Genomic DNA, 19,360 nt, shown 5'->3' with positions numbered 1-19,360 from the left:
GGGTGCACAGCTAAAACCACATGATTACGCTGTCGTACTGCCACCTGCCCTGATATCTCCAGTTACTGATGTTAATGTCACCACTTGATAGTGCTTTTATGTTCCCTCTAATGACATCAGTAGTACTGCTGCTGCTCCTGACGCAGGTGATGAAACAGCTGGGAAAAAAACCCTCTATAGTACATCACACCTCTACTAAAGCCTGTGCATTATCACCTAGTTACACTTTGAGGAATCAAAGTCCCTACATCCTGCACATCAAACAAAGATTCTCAAGATAAGACAGAAGCACAGGCAGAGCTAAGTGACTAATCGATGGGAACGTTTGTGCAAAATCTTCCTCGTCTTTTTCTAAATAATAATGACTTATGAAATTGACACCAAGTGCTTACCTGTCTTGTTTAAAATGAGAACATTTCTCTGTATGCAAAGTCTTCCTCACATCAAAGTGTAATTTGTCGGTCCTCGGTCATCGAATGAAAAGGCTTTGATTAAGTAGTGCTCATATTAAAGGCACAGCCTCATCATGTGATTAAAATTCTCTGAATCCCACACAGACCTCCAAGTGGGATGTTTTGAATATACGCTTATCCTTTTCTTTTTTCTTTTTTTTTTTTCTCAAAATTGAGCCTTACAGAAGTCTTTCAACGTTGCAAAGATGGTCTTTTTACAAAACTTGGCTGTCTGTGCAGCAGAAAGACGCGAATACTTTTGAAATAGGTGCTACATGACCTGAGAAAAAGAGTTTTCGTCTTAACTTTTTTTCAAGAGGTAGGAAAGAGGTACAATTACCAGAATGCACTGCACTAAAAACTTCTGCTGGCGGGTGATGTACTGCAAGTTGCTCATCCAAAAACTAAAGGCTAAAATTTGTTTCCGAAAGCATTGGGAAGAAGAATCTTTAGATCGATCAACAGCATAAACGCCAGAGAAAAAAAGTGACGCTTTTTGGATTTTTGTTGTCAAATGAGCAGGGAGATCTGGGCTCTGATGGAATGAAGGAGTATACAACAGTTCATTTGCAGATACCACCCACATTTTCAGGATATAAAGCTGGTTGACAATTGGCAATGTAAGTTTTTAAGTAATAAAGAGAAGGTTAATCATAGTTGCATTGGAACTCTTAAAAGAAATAATGTATTCTGAAACATACACCGTACTGTTGAGCTAGGCGATATGGTCAAAAAATTATATTGCAATATTTCTGGGCAATATCATGATACATGATATATATCTCAAAATTTTGAAATGTTTTGTCAACTAATTTAGACTGCTAAAATACAAAATAATTAAATGAATGAATGATTGAATGAATTAAGTGAAATAAAGTAGCTACCGTAATAACAGTTAATTAGTACTGTTCTAATAAAGTTAAATAAAGTACAGTTCTAATAAGGTTAAATAAAGTACTGTTACAATAAAGTCCAATATAGTGCTGTTCTAATAAAGTTAAATAAAGTACTGTTCTCATAAATAAAGTTAGATAATGTACTGTTCTAATACAGTTTAATAAAGTTCTGTTCTAATAAAGTCAAATAAAGTACTCTTCCAATAAAGTCCAATATAGTGCTGTTCCAATAAACTCCAATATAGTACTGTTCTAATAAAGTTATATAATGTCCTGTTCCAATACAGTTAATTAAAGTACTATTCTAAAAAAGCTGAATAAAGTACTGTTTTAATGAAATTAAATAAAGTACTGCTCTAATAAAGTCAAATATAATGCTGTTCTAATAAGTTAAATGATATACTTTTATGATAAATTGAAATAAATTACTGTAATAAAGCTAAAGTATTGGTTTATTTACTTAAATAAAGTAATGTTATAAATAAATAGATTAAAGAGGAACCACTACTGCTTTTATAAACACGCTTTGCCTGCTCCAACACACTATCGCTCAGATCGGATAGGCGTAGGAGTGTTTGTGAATTATCGTGTTTGTGACTTTGTTTTTGTATGTGTGTCTGAGAAAGCGAAAGAGCCAAAACAACGTCGTCTGATGCTGAAGATATGATAAAAAAAAAGCCAGGGCAATTTGTAATCAATGTTGGGGAAAAAGCCATTTTTTTTTTTGTTCCTCATGGAACAAGCCACGATAAATTGAATATATTTGACATATCACCCACCCCTACTGTACTGTACAACATTACAAAAAAACTTTGTTTTTTCAAACTGTGTCGGGAGGTTGAATTATGTTACCTTTATTTCTAGTATTATTTACAGTGGACCAGAGCTGACATACCGTTTATATCTTAAAGAATGTAACCAGTGTTACATCAATTTACTATAGATTACTTAGCCTCCAATTTTAAATATTTCAAAACATTTTCCAAGGCACACCATCAAGTTTTTGCAAGTTTCCAATCAATGTGTTTTCCTCATTTGAGCAAGATCTAAGACCCTTCTGATTAATATTAATGCAGACTGACAGCTACCTGAAGTGAAAACCAAGGCAAGACACATGTATTGTGTCTAACACATTAAACACACAAAGAAAATGCAGGAACAGGATGCAGAGAAATGTAGCATAAGATATTAAAATGCAAATTAAAAAGAGCAGCAACCATTTCAAAAGAAATTAAAAAGATCTAAATAAATCCTAGAAAGGGAAACATGTAACATAAATGTTTTGGACTTGGATATAAATTAATCAAAGCTGATTCATTTTATATCATCTGAAGTTCTGTGGTGCATAGCTACTGCATGCTGCTCCTTCCTGTTTACTTTGGAAATGATAACTCCACATACAGACTCATACGCAGTTAGACATGCATTTTGATTTACAAGCCGCAGTAATTAAAATTATTTTCTATTAAACACTAAAAATAATCCACTTGTTCAACTTTAAAAAAAAAAGTTAACACTTTGCACGGAGTAAATCCTATGAGTTTTTTTTTAGTCTGACAAGTTGTATTTAGTAGTCAAATTATTTATTTATAAGCTATTTTAACTTATTTATCTTATCTATCTTATCTTGTCCATGCACAATGTTACCTGAATATTTTTTAGTATTAGGAAGTTACTGCTAATATCTTATCTATCTATCTGTCTATCTATATATCTATCTATCTATCTATCTATCTATCTATTTATCTATCTATCTATCTATCTATCTCTATATATGAAAAAAATATGACACTCTCACATATGTATACAGAAATAAATAAATAAGAAAACAAACTACAAAAAAAAAAAGTAAATAAGTAAATGTTGCAATGTTGCAGGCTACGCTAACTTAATATAAATGGAGAGATTTCTTTCTTTTTTTTTCAAAATGAACATAAGTATATATTCTCAAAATAAGTTGTTAACTAAAGCACTTACATATAGCAAATGTAATATTTTTATGCTGAAAATCTCTTTATTTTAGGAGTTATCCACTAATCATTTCTTAGAGTGTACACAGACTTGAGGGTATATATTTGTAGCAGCAGCATTGTGAATGGGCTCTCTGATGTGGGCCGTTCAAAGACCAGTACAATATTAGAACTGGCTTTAAAAAATTGAAACTTCAACAGTCAGCAGAGATGTAAAGTATACTCATTTGGTCCTTTATTGCACACAGCAGAATTTATAAGACCCTCTGAAAGCTCGTAGACATTTGAAGTCCATCATCCTGTGACGAAGCACCCACTCCGACTCTGTTGATTCATCTCCCCTGACATTGGCGTTATCGTGTGTATCATCGCCGGAGCTATCTGCGGGGGTGACCCTGCCCCCCCCACACACACACACACAAAGATAAAAGCCTTGCATTGTTTCTGCGCTGCTGGTGAATTCCTCACCTTTTTCGTTCTCGCTTATCTCTGACCTTGCACAAAGTTTCTCCCCGTGCAGTGCAGATGATCTGAGATAATGTAAGGGCAGCATAATTGGATCAAAATGACAGCAAATGAGCCAAGGCGGCACTACGGCGAGAGACGGGTTAAGCTGTGTTGTCTCCTGCAAACGGCATTAGTTTAGCATTCCCTGACCCAGTCCAGCCAGACGATCCCATCACCCAGACAACTTCGCTCATCCATGTTCATGGCGAGCGGTAATTGGCTTTTCTCGACATGATTGGAGGAAACACACTCGGAGACCTCTGTGCGAGGGATTGGGTCATGCAGTCACACATGCCACGGCAAGGTCGTAGTTCAGCTGAACTCAATTTGGCATTACAAATTGACAAGCAAGCAAATCTGAGGCAAATTGAGTGAGCGGACGGATTGATTTAAGGCCAAGGATTCTCTTAAAGCAGAAATAAGGGAGACATTCAGAGGTCCTTGAGCTACACTACACTATATCCTCCCGAGAGTTGTAGGGGTGAAAAAGAACACTGCTGCTAACCACATTATAATAGCAAAGCCCATTAGTCAATGACAGCGTGCAGTTATGATGCTGTCATTTTATCGATACAGCCATACATCTTCATATAGAGTCATGTATTGAAGCCAGGGCTACAGTGTTAGCAGCAGAGGACAGTGGATCAGAACCTTGAAACGCAGCGGTTTCATCTGCATTATCCTCCATGCAGATGTAAGACCCGCTGGAGGTTATCGTTTCTGACTTCCAGCACAGTAAGCCTACATTATGCATTGCAATTTGATTAGTCAAACCCTTGTGTCGGTTAAACAGCTTGAGTCAAGATAGGGCCCCGGCTCCCCCTCCACTCCAGCACAAACCAAATCAGGTCAGAATGCTTAATTGTAGACCAATCAACCTTTACTAATGTAATGTCACTTTTATTTGATATGAATAAATGAGAAATCTCTCTGCTTGAGGAGTGTGTCGAGTGAGGGGGAGCGCCGGGGCCGGCGTGGGCATGATGGGAATGAACCGCTTGATCTGCTGAATATTAATGCCCCTCTAAGATTATAAGGATTATTAGTTCTTTTCTCGGCTGACAATGGAGTTATTTTCAGACCCCATCGATTAAATTACTGAGGGAACTGCCTTTGATATGAGCACTCCCACATGAGGAGCCACCTTTGGAATATGAGTGGTGTTAAATGGAGCCCAGTCCACGAGTATTGTGTCCTATTTAAATTTTTAAACACACAAGGAGAACCAGGTGAGCTGTCAATTTTGAGGCTTTATTTTGACTAATTTCACAGTCATTCATGTAATAAACTCTTAATTTACTAATCCAGTTAACCCTTTCATACTTCAGCAAATGGGCTTTATTTCTTTCAAAGATATGAGAAATAGGCAATGAGTAACGCAAGAAAAAATGACTGAAACTTAGCAAGTAATTCGTAAAAAGTAAAAAAAAAAAACGTAAAATTTGTTAATAATAATAATAAGAAATAAAAATAAAATGTGTTTTTAATATGGCAAAAATGACCTAAAAAATTGATGAAAAAATTATAATCATTTTGTCACATAATTGTATATATGTAATTTTGATTATTAGTAATATCATTTTCCCTAGCTTTTTTTTCTATTTTTCTCTCTCTACATTTTTTTTTACCTATTTTTTTTTCTGTCATTTTCCTTAGGTTTTTGATTTTTTTTATAGGCATTTTTTTCTAGCTGTTTTTTCTTTTTTTCTCCATACTTTTCTCCCTAGTTTTTTTTCTGTTTTGTTTGTCATTTTCTGTAGCTTCTTTATTTTTTCTTTCCACAGACGTTTTTTCCCTAGCTTTTTTAAAAATACTTTCCAAATCTAATTTCCTGCCATTAGTGTAACAGTTCTTGCCATGTTGCTTATTGCCTTTTTCCTTTGTTTTTTGGAAGAAATCATACCAATTTGCTCACAGTTCAAAGGTTTAAATACTTGTGAAAGGTGTCTGAAAGCAGCACAAGAAAAGTAATGGTTTTTGTTTCAAAGGGTTAACAACACAACATTGTGAGGTATAAAGACGTAGCAATGCATCATGATTTGGGAAGTCTCATTTGTGGACATGACTCAATAACCTCTGTCTCCTCTCTCTTGTCTCCCCAGGTAGGATGACAACTCTTGGTCTCTGTCATTGTTGACTCTTGTGTCTTTATGCAACTGCTGTAAAACTCTACGTGTGTGTGTGTTCTCTGTTAATTGTCACAGGTTTAGTCCCTACGAGTGGTATAACCCCCACCCTTGCAACCCTGACTCGGATGTAGTGGAAAACAATTTCACCCTGCTAAATAGTTTCTGGTTCGGAGTTGGAGCTCTCATGCAGCAAGGTAGACGCCTCTGCCTGCCCCCCTTATTCTGGCACAAAGTCCCACTTTTTTGCTGGGGGTCAACCTTGCTCTTTGACCAGGCCCGTGACCATGCATGGGGGCCTCTGTGCATGATGCTAGATGCTTTAGTGATACAGTCCAGCAGGATGGACTGAGAGGGATCTGAGTGATGTGATCGATTGATGAGGACGGTGCATGCTCCCCTTCTCCCTTTAACCCCCCTTACCCCCCCCCCCCCCCCCACCTCTTCACAGACACCTGAACAGGTAAGTGTGCCCACCCAGAGTACCTGAGATGGATTTGATGGGTGAGACTGATTGAGAATGTGAACACAGCAGCTTCCCCTGCCTGTTTGGTTTTGTTTCCTTCTGCCCAACCAATGCCATATCTTCTCAACTAGTTGGCATCTTTAGATGAAAAACAAAAAAATATAAGTTTACCAGAAAATGAAATGTCATCACCTTAATAATGATATCCTTTACAATGCATGTCACAATGGGACATATGTTGCATTTTTAAATTAGCATTTCTTCCAAAGCAACTGACAATGCAACATATTTACACCAGGTGGTGATGATTTTAGGCTCTGGAAAGCATGGTATATTTGTCTGCATCTGAACAGTGCAATGGAGCACACAAAGAACGAGCTGCTATAGTCAAAACTGCTTTAAAGGGTCAGTTTACCAACAGTACAAGAAATGAAAAGAAATCTCTCATATCTATGGTTGTATTTAGACATGCTGATTTATTTATTTTTTTTATTTTTATATGTCCAGGTTTTCCATATCTACCTCTGACATTTCTGCCTCCACTCTAACACTCTGATTATTGTGCGCTTAACACTACTTACTACATGAAAGCTACACAGCTCCTAAAGTAATTATCACCTCCTATGACCTTTGGGGCTCACTAAAACACAAATAATACATACAATTATAAAAATAAAAAAAACAAAATAATCATAAAATCAACTGAATTCTTTATTGTGAAATTCAACCCGGCTTAAATAGTTAATATTGAAAGTAACAGCACTGATTTTTTCTCTCTCTTTTTTGCAAAAGGATATTTTTGACCTTGGAAAAAGTAGTTGGACAAAATAAATAAATCCTCTATCAAGTTCCAATAGTTTTTCCAAGAGCTTTGAATTCTAAGTCATGGTCTACCTCAGCGGCCATACTCTATACAGTATCTTTCACATGTTAACACTTAACCCGAGTTTCATTCTGAGGTCACATGCTGTAAAGTGGGTAAAATCGAAACACAATGTTGAAATTGAATATTATCATAAATGAATTTTCTGTTTAAATTTGGGGAAAAAGAAAACCACTTAAAATCACTCGCTGGATGTTTTCAAATGAAATATTTCAATTAATTAAGTATGAAGTAGAAAATTCCACAACTACATATTCAGCTTTATACAACACTCAAATTCTTTTTTTAAATAATTTGTTTCCTTAGATTACTTTTTGTTTTAAATCTGTCACCAGCATTGTCGGTGCTTTGGATAATCTACAATAAATCCAATTACCAGTGTAAATGTTGCTAATGTACGTTTTTGCAGATGACGGATACCATAAATGTTTTTGTTATTATGTATTGCTACGTTGAAACGTTAGGTTTCTTAACATTTCAACAATGCTGTGGTCCACGTGTGATTAAGTTGACACACAAAAACCACTTGGTTATGGTTTGGATACCATCACGTTTTGGCTAAAAATAATCAATTTTGGTGGCAACACTGCCTGTCATGCCACTATCCCCGGTAAAAACACAGCCGCAGGTAGATAAAAACAACCAATTTTGGCATCTCACCTTGGTATCACACCATTAACTGCCCCTTCAATGCCAACATTTTCTCCTGGCAACAGAAGTCATACTTGTGTGTTTTTATTTCACCTCCACCATTGGTGAGTGAAATCTCAGAGACAGATATCTCAAAATTTGGACAACTAAAAGCCGTACTTATCTGCATAACTGGATACCACGAAAGGTAAGAGAGAAAATATACTTTTGGATGAAGTGACCCTTAAAGTCTGCAGACATTTCAGTCAATACAAGGATTTAGTAGCTGATAACGTCTCCCCTGTTGGCTGATCGCATGCTTACTTATACTGCATGCTTACTAATATCTCCAAATTAGCTGCTAACCTTTTCCACATTTTTTTTTTTTTTTTTTTTTTTTTTTTACAATTACTCGAGATCAAAATATGATAACTGGCTGACTGTAACCTTGCCCCAACAAAAACCATCCAAAAGATTTTATAATCATTGCACAAATAACATGTTTATAACCACAGAGGATCAGTACAAGATCTTTTTTTAATGCATTTTTGCCACTAGATGTATTAAAGAGTAGTGCTGTTTGTCTGAAAAGCTGGCAGGACAGATGTGTAGGGCTGACCAGTTGAGAAGATGTGGCTTCTGGCCAGAAGGCAGCGGGATTAGACTGGAACGAACACAGTGTCTGCATGGCACCGTGCTGGTCTGCACTGTAGAGAGGCTCCCCTGCCCGGCGGCTTGCCCCGCCCCCCAGAAAACTGTGGGATGTGCTGTTTGGTTATGACGTTACCTTGGGTACATGACAGTCAGCCCCAACCAGGCTCTGTTCGGGTCGACTCGCCTCTCTGAGAGGGTTGCCCCTTTTTTTCTGTTCTGATTTCTGAGGTGAAACGGGAAAAGAAGCTTGGAGTTGGTAACATGTTCCACTTTGAAATAGACCTGCGTCTGATAGCCAGTCTTTGGTCCCACAGAGAACAAGACTCCACTGCTTACAGTACTGATGGATGTGTTTGTGTTCATGCCTGCTACCTTGATTTGTGTTCTTGTGGTTTGATGACTGGGCAAAGTGGGTGGCTGGTGCCACGTGCAGGGAAACTCTCCATACTGGGTCATTCCCTTTCAGGTCAGAAAGAGGTTTTGCTTTACATTTCAGTTTTGTTATAACCTTATGTATATACTCATTTGGACTATGAAAATAGGTTCCGTAGACTATTTTGGCTGAATATTTAGAAATGCATCACTGGAAATGGCTACAGCTCATGTGGACCCTATTAAATTAAATTAAATTAAATTAAATCCACCATTTTTCTCCAGAATCACATACTCCACCTTTAAATTCAACAAAATAAGAGGCCCATTTTGCCTAGTTGATGACCCATATCATTATTGAGTACTCAGAAAAAGAATCTAAGAAACAAAAGCCAACTAGTGGGATAAAAAGGAAAAAGGTAGAATAGAGGATTAAGTTGGAGCATACCACAAGTTCAGGTGTGTATTCTAGATATTTGGGGTCCATCACATAGCTGTGGATGATTTGTTAGAAAAACTAAGAATTTTTCAGTTATAAAGAAATACTTCACCCACCAAGAAATGTTTTTGATATCATTTTTTTCATTGCATGTTACCTTGAATTCATAAAGAAATGTTTTTCTCGCATGCCTACACAATGAATGAATGATCCAAAAAACAGTAAACATTCTCGATGCCTTGAAGTACAGCAGAATTGTATTTAACATTAGTTAAACTATATGACAACATCTGTTTACAAACTATTACTCAACTCATGCAGTATCATCCAAGCACTTCTGCATAAGCAGTATCACACATGGAGGATGAGCACAACTCAGTAACAAAATGGAATGCAAAGGAGTTCAAACGCATGCGCTTGCCCATGCACACTATGCTGAAGTGTTTTAAATAGGGAGGTTTTAGTAAAATGCATGTGTTTTGGAAGCACTGAGCGTACAATTAGATAAATTAGACTTGGATTGTACTGCAAGAATTTCGGTAAGCGTTTACAAACAGGTGTTTTGGTATCGCATTTTTGCTGTTTAACACGGTCTCCTATGACTTCAATTCATGAAAAATGTTTGAAATCTTTTTTTAGTTATCTGTTTAGTTATCTGTTCACCGGGGAGGCATGTAAAAAAAACAAAGTCCTCTTCATTAATTTTTTGGTACACAGGGTGGAGTAAGTGATATACAAATGGCCATTTTGTGGGTGCTGTATTCCTTTAACTCTCAAACCAGCAGCTACATGTTGGATGATTAATAAAACACAGACAGTCATAAGGAGTGTGCGCTGCAGACAACGCAGCACAAAATTGTCACCTGCGAGCGTGTGTGTTCTGACCAACAACACAATGATTACTTCGTATTTTAGCTTTACAGTTTAGTGACAAATCAACTACAGATGCAATTTACTAAAGTTAAGTGACGGAATGAAACTCATCCTCCAGCCTGTTCCCCTGCAGATGTGTTTATCAGGACAGCGAATGCAACACATTCTCATCCCAAGTCACAATCACATATCAGCGCTTTGTCAGTTGACCTCCCTGTCTACACATTACGCACTAGGTATCCACCTGCCTCTGCTGTTGGCGTTATGGGACGCCCGCTGGCATGTCAACAGCACATGGTTAGATTAAGGCAACAAAAACACTTGGCAACTAATGGTGGTACATCAACAAAGGCGCATGGTTAGGTTTAGGCAGCAAAGGCACGGGTGGTTAAGTTTAAGCAACAAAAGTATGTTGCAACCAATGCCGACATGTCAACAAAAGAATGTGGTTAGAATAAGGCATCAAAAGCATGTGGCAACCAACAGCAGCACAAGGACATTAAAAAAAACTTGCAATTTGCATTTGACATCAATAGTGAGTTTTCAGGTTTAGAAAAAAAAAAACATGGTTTGGCTGTACATTCAGACAAGAGGCACTGGGCTCCTGGGTAAAAGTCCTGGGTTTGTTGGATCAATCCACCTCTGCTTCCATCCACCCTATTTGGACCTTCCAGTTTCTTTTATTATGTTGATTATGGCAGCATTTCAACCTGACACTGCTCTTCAGAGTATTATACAGTCACGAAAAATACTGCTGCTGACACCACCTAGCAGCATCTCAAACTGCGGTGAATGGTTGCCCTTGGTGAAAGTGTCTGATACTGACCTCACTGACAAAGGGGCGATATTTAAAGACTTTGGGATGAGAATGGGCTGGTGATTGATGACACAGAGCTATGCTGGTTTTGTCACTTTAAAAACAATATTATGAACATACTGTGTGTGTCTGAGGCTAAAACTACACAAAAATATGAATTTAACACCCCATAGTAAAGTGGCATCATGGTGCTACAAAGAGTAGTTGTAGTGTCACTGCTCCATTCTTTTAGCATGATAACAGTGAACACGTTCAGCCACTTGTGCAAACACGCTGATTGTATTACTGTTAATTAAACCAAGCACTGTTATTTTTAACACTGTGGAAATTCATTATAGTGTACACAATTAGTTATTATCACTTAACTGGTAAGTTTACCACTGAGATAATCTCCAAAATACCTGCTGTACAGCAGTGGGGGAGGAACCCTGGGAGGCACGCACCCCCCTCCAGCTGCCGCTCTCTCTTCATTTCAGTATCAGAAGCGGTGGGCTTGCGCCGCAGTTGGCTGTCATGTCTCTCTGTGCATGCTCCCTCTACTAGACAGCTCACTCAGGGGACTGCGAGAAAAGAAAGAAAGTTTGATGAAAAGCGAGTCTCCCACAAAGGGAGTGGAGCACAGAGTTCTTAACCTCCTATCTCTCTGACTCTTTATCAGCTTCCCCTGTGAGTGAATGTGCAAAATCCCAGCTTTCAATTGCTTAAGCCGCTTGAGGAGAATAGTCCTGATATAACCCAGGCCCACCTCCTTTCACCCAGACAACAAACCTCTCTTCCCCCCTTACTCCCACTCTGCCCACGCACATATGCTTCGACATGCTCTGCATACATTCTGCATAAAACTTGAATGTAAAACAGCCAGATTAACTGGAGATTTAGTGTTCTTTATTCTAAGAGATAAAAAAAAGAGTGGAAGTAACTGATGCTGTGCTAAGTGAAAAAACTGCAAGTAGAAAGTGCAAGGGCTGGTCAGTTCAGCCTTCATGGCAGTGGCATTCAGCAAAAATCAATCCTACAAGTATTGTAGCAATCAATATGCACAGATCTTTATGTTGACTTTAAGGTTTTTTCACATTTATACATGCAATTTAGCGCCATTGACGAAATGCAAATCAACTCGACAGTTCCATAAAACCGGTAGTACGGATAGAATGATTTGCTGTTTGTTTAGGGGATTAATTACTGCTAGACTTCACTGTATTAGCTACTGACAGGTGATTCTGTTTGCTAAATGCCTATAAATCAACAAGTAAAGTATGCAGGTCACACCTGAAGTCCTGGTTAGGTCGACTAGCTTCCCCACAGTCGCTACACTCATTCCCTGTAGTTTTGCTCACTTAACTGTGTGTTTGGACTGGCCCATTTCGAATCCACTCTGGTTCTGTCGTTGTGTTAAAGGACCACTGAACCAACCAAATGATCATTTTTATATCTACTTTATTCTCATAGAACTTTTCATGTGATATTCTACGAAAGTGAACAAACAGTTTGTATGGTGTCCCACTCAAAGTTCACTTAAAACAGTTGTCTCCAGGGGGAAATCTGGGGCAAAAGTCCAGATTTTTCGTGACCAATCCACCATCCCAACCTGCCTCGAAGAAAAATATACAAACTGTTTGTGAGAACAGCATGGTATAACAGTTACTCGACCTGTGTAACACAAAAATTAATTTTCTCACATGCTTCCATGGTAAACCAATGATCCAAAAACTTTAATGGACTGAAAGGAGACAGCAGATTAAACCAGCAAAACTATATCAAAACATTTGTTTACCAGCTCTCGTACAACTGCAGTATAATCCAAGTCTCTTTTATCCAGTTATATGCTCAGTACTTCTCATATGCATGCTTTTTTTTTCTAAAACCTTACTATTTTAAACACTGAGTGCAGAGTGTGTTTCAGCTAATTTAGGTTAACAAATAGATGCAGACAGAAACTAAACCAAAGTACCTCAGGGAGGGGGGTAACCTTCATCGGCCATCATGATCTCAACAAAAAGTTGCTCTTTGCATTCATCTGCAGCACTCCGCTCTCACACCAGGGCCACAGAGCAGCACGGCTGCAGCTTCAAGAGACTCAGAGTCTCACCTCATTTTTCCATGTGATGCATAATCAAAAAGTAGAGGGAAAATTATGTATCATATTGACATCATACCAGCAAAATTACACCTTTCACCTTTTTTTATAGTTTCTATATATGTAGAATATGTGACAGACTAGAAAACAAAATGTATTTATTATTAACTCAGCATTTCCTGTTTAGTGAAGTAGCTGATACACACAGGTCGATGTAGACGTTGTAGCCTGAGCATCATGTGTCCAGATCTCAGCCCAGACCTCTTGAAGATTAGCAGCCAATAAAAACACATGACTGGTAGCCAGTCTGACACAGTCGCTGACTCTCAAATCTCTGAAACACTGCAGCAAATTTCTAAATAGGCATTATTTTGATACACTGACAACATCTTAGGAATTTAAATAGTTACTTTCTCCCCTTAAAATATTAAAACTTAATAATAAGTTTTAATAATAAAGTGACATATTAACATCTTTTAGCCCAGCTCAAAATGACTGCCTTTGCACTGTCTGCAGACAAGCAATGTATTGTGGAGAGGTTTAATATGTGCAGTAAGCCTATGTCTCACATGTACATGTACATGTTTTTATTAATTTTTTCCTGATCTTGGAAATGTGAGACAGTGAAGACAGACAGTCTGATGTTCAGAGTACACAGGAAGTGACTGGAAGACACTAATCACCAGGTCAGACCATGAGGCTGCCCACTCTGCCCATGTTGTGTGTATGTGTCAGAGAATGTGATCCAGGCAGCAGATGCAGAGGCCTGGCCTGGTCCGGCCCGGCCCGGCCTAGCGTGGGTGCTGCCCCCTCCCCAGCCTGGAGCTGTACCAGGCCTCACCACCCTCCTCTGCTCCTCTCGTTCAGGATCTGAGCTCATGCCGAAAGCCCTCTCCACCAGAATTGTAGGAGGAATCTGGTGGTTTTTCACGCTCATCATCATCTCGTCCTACACGGCCAACCTAGCGGCGTTCCTCACTGTGGAGAGGATGGAGTCACCCATTGACTCTGCCGACGACCTGGCCAAGCAGACCAAGATCGAGTACGGGGTGGTAGAAGACGGCTCCACCATGACCTTCTTCAAGGTTAGTTCCCGCTGGATATCATTAACTAACTATAGTCTTTTCTAGTGTTTCAGTGCTCTTTATGTCCAGACAGTTTAGAAATAGACAGTTTGGGAATGTCAAGGCTTATGCTAAACTTTGAGGTGGTTGCTTGTTCAAGAGGTAATTTTTTCATGTGAGTACAGTCTTGTTCTCAAATGTGACAGAGCTTTTTCACATTGACAGAAGACAGTTTTAACAGCAATGGGGTTGTCATATGTCATGGTAAATACTGACACATGCAGAACCTATAGTAATGGTTTTAAAACTTCTTATCAAAGGTCTCATTAACAAGCAGCATGGCTTTATTCACAGAAATGATGACCATGTGTCTTGGTTCACCATTGTTTTCCAGGGTTAAGTCATTGTTGAAGGCCATTGAGTCCTACTTATTCTAAGTGAAATATTGAGACAAATATTGGATGGAGTACCATAAAAAAGTTCTGCAGATATTCAGTCTGTACAAAAGTCAGAGACAGACAGGATATTATAACTTGTGAAAGTTTAATTGAAGCCAAATAATACTGACCAACATATTCTCATCTGGAGTCTTCACATATTGCCGCTTTGCAGTGGACTGACGCGTCTACATATTACACTTTAGTTGTCCCTCTGTGTCTGCTATTGACGTTCTAGGATGCCGCTACCATGATGTCATGCGATGACCCCCAGAGTCATTGCCTGTGGGTGTAGAGGGTTGGGCCCTGTGGGCATGCATACTGTGTATGCTTTGTGTCTCCAGGTCCTGGGCCACATGGTGCACCTGACCAGTGCTCCTGATTATTTAAGCCATGCTGCAGATGATCCCAGTGTTGTTCCTGCCTCGCCATCAGCCAGCCACGCCGCCCTGCGCCACCCTTTCTTTTCTCTAACCAGATTCAGTTTCTGCATTTGCAGCTCAATTTTCACCTGCTCAGTGTCTTGCCTCAATTTCTCCACAGACAGCGCCCTCTCCATTGTCATACCCTGACGCATCTTTAACACCGCTACCTCCTTTTCGGTCTCCGACTTAAAACATAACAAAAGCAACTGTTTTTGCTGCTCGAAAGTCAAACTTGCACCTGGGCTTGGTAACACTGGCGGTGACAAGCCCTCGTCACCCGCAGCAACAGGACCAGCTTCACCAGCCAACAGTACTTTTATTTTAAACAAATGCGCTTTTAAGTTAGCTTTGACACTTTCCTTGATCCTCTTATCACTAACTTTGACCTTTTAAAAGTCAGCTATTTTAATGAGCTGATCTCGCGAGCACCCATCTCAAAAACTTTCCATGAATGCCTGCACTATTTTATCCATTGTATGTGACTCAGCCAGTGACAACAGAATGTATAGTGTTAAGACCCAGCATGGGTAAAGGCAGCCTCAACATTGAGCGTCCCCGCTATCTGACTGCCTAACCAAAAATCTGCCTAAATACAATAACCACAAGGCGCATCCCCAAAGTGCAAACAAATTCACCATATAAGGCTAACTATGTCACCACAAACAGAGGGAACCTCCCCCATGACATCACCCTTGGACCTGAGTGTAGTAACAAAAAGGCTTTCCCCCACATGCAACCAATTAACTGGATTACTACATGCTCAAATGCAAAAAAAGTGCTCAACTGGCCTATCAAACTCAAACAAAAAAAAACAAATGATCCATGATGTCGTGATCATGTGTGGTGCGTGTTGTAGGTACAAAGAAAATGAAAGGGAAGGGTGGTGTAGGGCGGCATGGTTGGCTGACGGCATGGCAGGAACAACACTGGGACCAAAAGCACATGCTGGCACGGTTGGATGGGTTGAGGCAAAAGAGGCGCATAGTAATGTGTTGAAAAAACCCATCTCATTCAGATGGGAAGCGAACACCAGACTCCGACATGAAAGTCAGGGGTTTCTTAAATCCATCTGATGGGGTTTACTGACACACCACTACTTGACTGTGTGTGTCTATTCAAAAGGCTGTTGCCCACTTTGTCCATTTAGCATTCCAGTCTATCCTTTAAGAATTATTAGTAGCTATAATAGTGAATTATTTTATATGTTGACTAGTTCCACACATCAAATAGGTATGCATTAGGAATAAACATGATTCCTCGGGCACTCAAATGCTTGATTTGGGTGTCAGTATTTGTTCAAGATTCTATTCTATTACTGTTGAAAACAGGTGAAATTGTGTAACATTTTAGAGCTGCATGCAGTGTATTGTTTTGCTCAGCACCTCCTGTCACTGCTGTCATTTTCCTCTCTGTTTATCATAAGACTATTGCTGCAGGAGTGTGAACCCTGCACCAGGGAGTTGGTGAAAGTCTGCACACACACATACACACACACATTCATAGTGACAAGGCTAACTGTTAGCGTCACACGACTAACGTTACCTAACAGGTATTAACAGGTCTACTGACAGAGCCGAGGTGTTTCAGTGTCGATATGAGTTTGTTGGGACCGTTTAACAGCTCACTGTTAGATGTTAGCCACTGCTGTTGTCAGCTTGTGTCAACTACCATGACACTGAACTGAGCAACAGCTCCTGACTCTGGAGACAGTCCTTCAACAGATTGTTTGCTGATTTGTCCTACGTTGACTTTGAATTTATTGCTTAATGGTTTATTTGAAGCCTGGTTGTTTAATAAATGAATTTCAGATTGGTGTTGGTTTTTGGTTGTTGGCCAAACATAACTATTCATATTTTAGTTTTTCTTTTTTTTTTTTGTTGCTGTTTTTTTTGTAAGTACTCCATACTAATTTAATGTAGTTTCTTGAATATGGAAGTAAGTTAAGATAGCCAGCCCGATTATTCACCTTTTTTCTGTACCCACAAATCCAAGAGTGGGGTCATGGAGGATGGGAAGGAGCATTTTTGCATGTCCGAGCAGTTTCTTTGTTTCTTTTTTTTTAAGTACATTTTCTCTCATTTGGTGGGTGTGTCAGTAATGTTACCTAATCAACAGCGATATGTAGGGCCCCTCTCCCATAGGGGCCCTGGGTAGTCAGTCCCAATTCTACCCCTCTACAACTCCCCTGAATCCTGCTATATTAAGAGGCCCTGCGCAAGGCACCACTATTTGTGTTTAATTAAACATTTGCTATGTTTTGTCAGTTTGTGTGGTTATGTTGATGTCTCAAACTTTTTAGATTATAAATGTTTCATTCAGGATTATTCACAGTTATGCCTCAAAGGAGTGTGATAAGTAACCCCTCAATGAAAAAAGAGACATTGATCGCATTATTTTTATTTGATTAAAAAATATTAAATTGTAATATTAATTAGTTGCTTCAAGCGAAGTTCCTGAAAATCTGGAAAGTGCTTGAAAAAGTACTTGAAAGTTGTTGAATTTCCTTTTCTAATATCTGTATGAATCTCACTACTGAGCCACTATGTCACCATAACCAAATACTGCTGTCTTTTTATCAGTGAACTAGCCTGCAATCATGTAGCAGTGACAGTGCTGCCCAGCCAAGGCTCTGCTCCGTATCCCCTCAGTGTAGGGTCAAATAGAAGATTGGTTTCCAACTGGTGGGTTGCGGCCCAAAAGCAGGTCGCAGATCCATTCTGAATCTTACAATATGTTTTCCTTATTGGTGTTCTAAGCCAACATGTTTATTTGTGAAATCAAATTGAATATGTGGTAATTCATCTAATGTGTGGACCTTTAAGTAATGGCTAAGGAGAAATCTTTTTGGTTCCAGTTTGGAACCACTAGTATGGAAGACCTGCTGCATACTGGGAATGTTGTGTTCATGTGAAATCTTGCCTGCATTAGATCTCTTTGCTCCGAGTTTGATTTCTCACTGCGCTGTTCTTGTTTTTTTTCTTCTTCTTGTGCAATCCGTCGATGGCACTCAGACAGCGTTAAGATTTAGCTTTTTTTTTTTCACACCTCCTTTTCATCCATCTGTGCAATGAGCACGCATGCATTCGCAGGTACTGTTCACACACAGGGACGCGGCTGTGATTAATATGTTTGTGTGTGTTTTCGTCTTCACACCAAAAAATACTCGCACCAATTCATTAGAAAACTGCTGTGGTGATAGTTGCACAGTCTCTTTATCATTTCACCACACAAATTAATGAAAACAACAGTTGGTGGAAGAAGCAGCATATGTGCTTATTAATCATCCTACCTATGCTGAGGTCCCTCCGCAGCCATCATTTACAGCCTCGGGTCAGACACTGTTAGTCCAAATCATTTGTTCATTATGAGCTAGGTTGGTTTATATACACCAGTGCTGAATATGGCAGTTCTTAATTGTTTATATGCACGAATGTCAGTTTAGCAAATATATTTTATTTTGCAAAAAAGCAAAACTATGTTCCAAACTATGTTTCCAAAAAAGATATCTTAATTAAAAATATATATATATATATATTTTTCTTTTAATACAGAATATTACAAGTTAAATAAATTTAACAAAATTTTTTCGGCAGACTCATACCACGCCACAGCTTTCCTTTCATTTATCTCAAGTGGCTGATATTCCTCTATATCACACCTAAAATGCTCCCAGGCCAAACACCCTGGATCAAAAAGCTTTGGGTGACAGATCCCACTTCATACCTCTCAAGCATGTTGTGTTCAGAAAACTCACAGGTTAAACCTGCACTCCATGTCTGCACTTATGCTAAATGTTTTGCAAACTGTGCCCTAAAAGCTCTGTCAGGCACAACGCCATTCGATGTGCTCGCCGCGCATGCAGCATGAACTGTGGGCTCAGTGCTGCACAAGCTCTGAAAGAGCCAGGCAAACTGGTTATGAAAAGTGAATTTGTTCAAGTTTTACATATTTGTCTGAAATTCGGTCTCCACCCATTACAATGGAGGTGAATGGAAGCTTTGAAGCCAGAAAAGAAAGAGGAATTGGCACCCTTTACATAACAGCTCAGTAACAACATGGAAACAGTGGGGTACAAGTTTGATAACAAAGGTACAAGGTAGATGTATTGTCATTTTTCTTAAAAGTGGTTTAAGGAGAAACGGAATTGAAGTTGATCCTAAATCCTGCTATATCTTTTTGGTGTCAAAGGAGGAGCTGAGGAGTCTCACAGTCTGGGGAAAGAAGCTGCTCTGTAGTCTGGTGGTTCTGCAGTGGATACCTCTGCATCTTATT

General features: G+C 39.0%; 1 protein-coding gene across 1 annotated transcript in view; it reads left to right on the top strand.

The window, feature by feature from the left end:
* grik2 (glutamate receptor, ionotropic, kainate 2) overlaps positions 1 to 19,360 on the top strand; it is a 342,742-nt gene that overhangs the window by 264,866 nt on the left and 58,516 nt on the right. The window contains exons 12-13 of the mRNA XM_042489444.1: positions 6,030 to 6,148; positions 14,030 to 14,247. Coding sequence (XP_042345378.1) covers positions 6,030 to 6,148; positions 14,030 to 14,247 — 337 coding nt within the window. The remainder of the gene's footprint in view (positions 1 to 6,029; positions 6,149 to 14,029; positions 14,248 to 19,360) is intronic.

This window comes from Plectropomus leopardus, chromosome 7, assembly GCF_008729295.1.
Source record: "Plectropomus leopardus isolate mb chromosome 7, YSFRI_Pleo_2.0, whole genome shotgun sequence".
Classification (NCBI taxonomy): Eukaryota; Metazoa; Chordata; class Actinopteri; order Perciformes; family Serranidae; genus Plectropomus; species Plectropomus leopardus.
The sequence above is the reverse complement of the archived record's forward strand: the minus strand, read 5'-3'. Positions and strand labels throughout refer to the sequence as shown.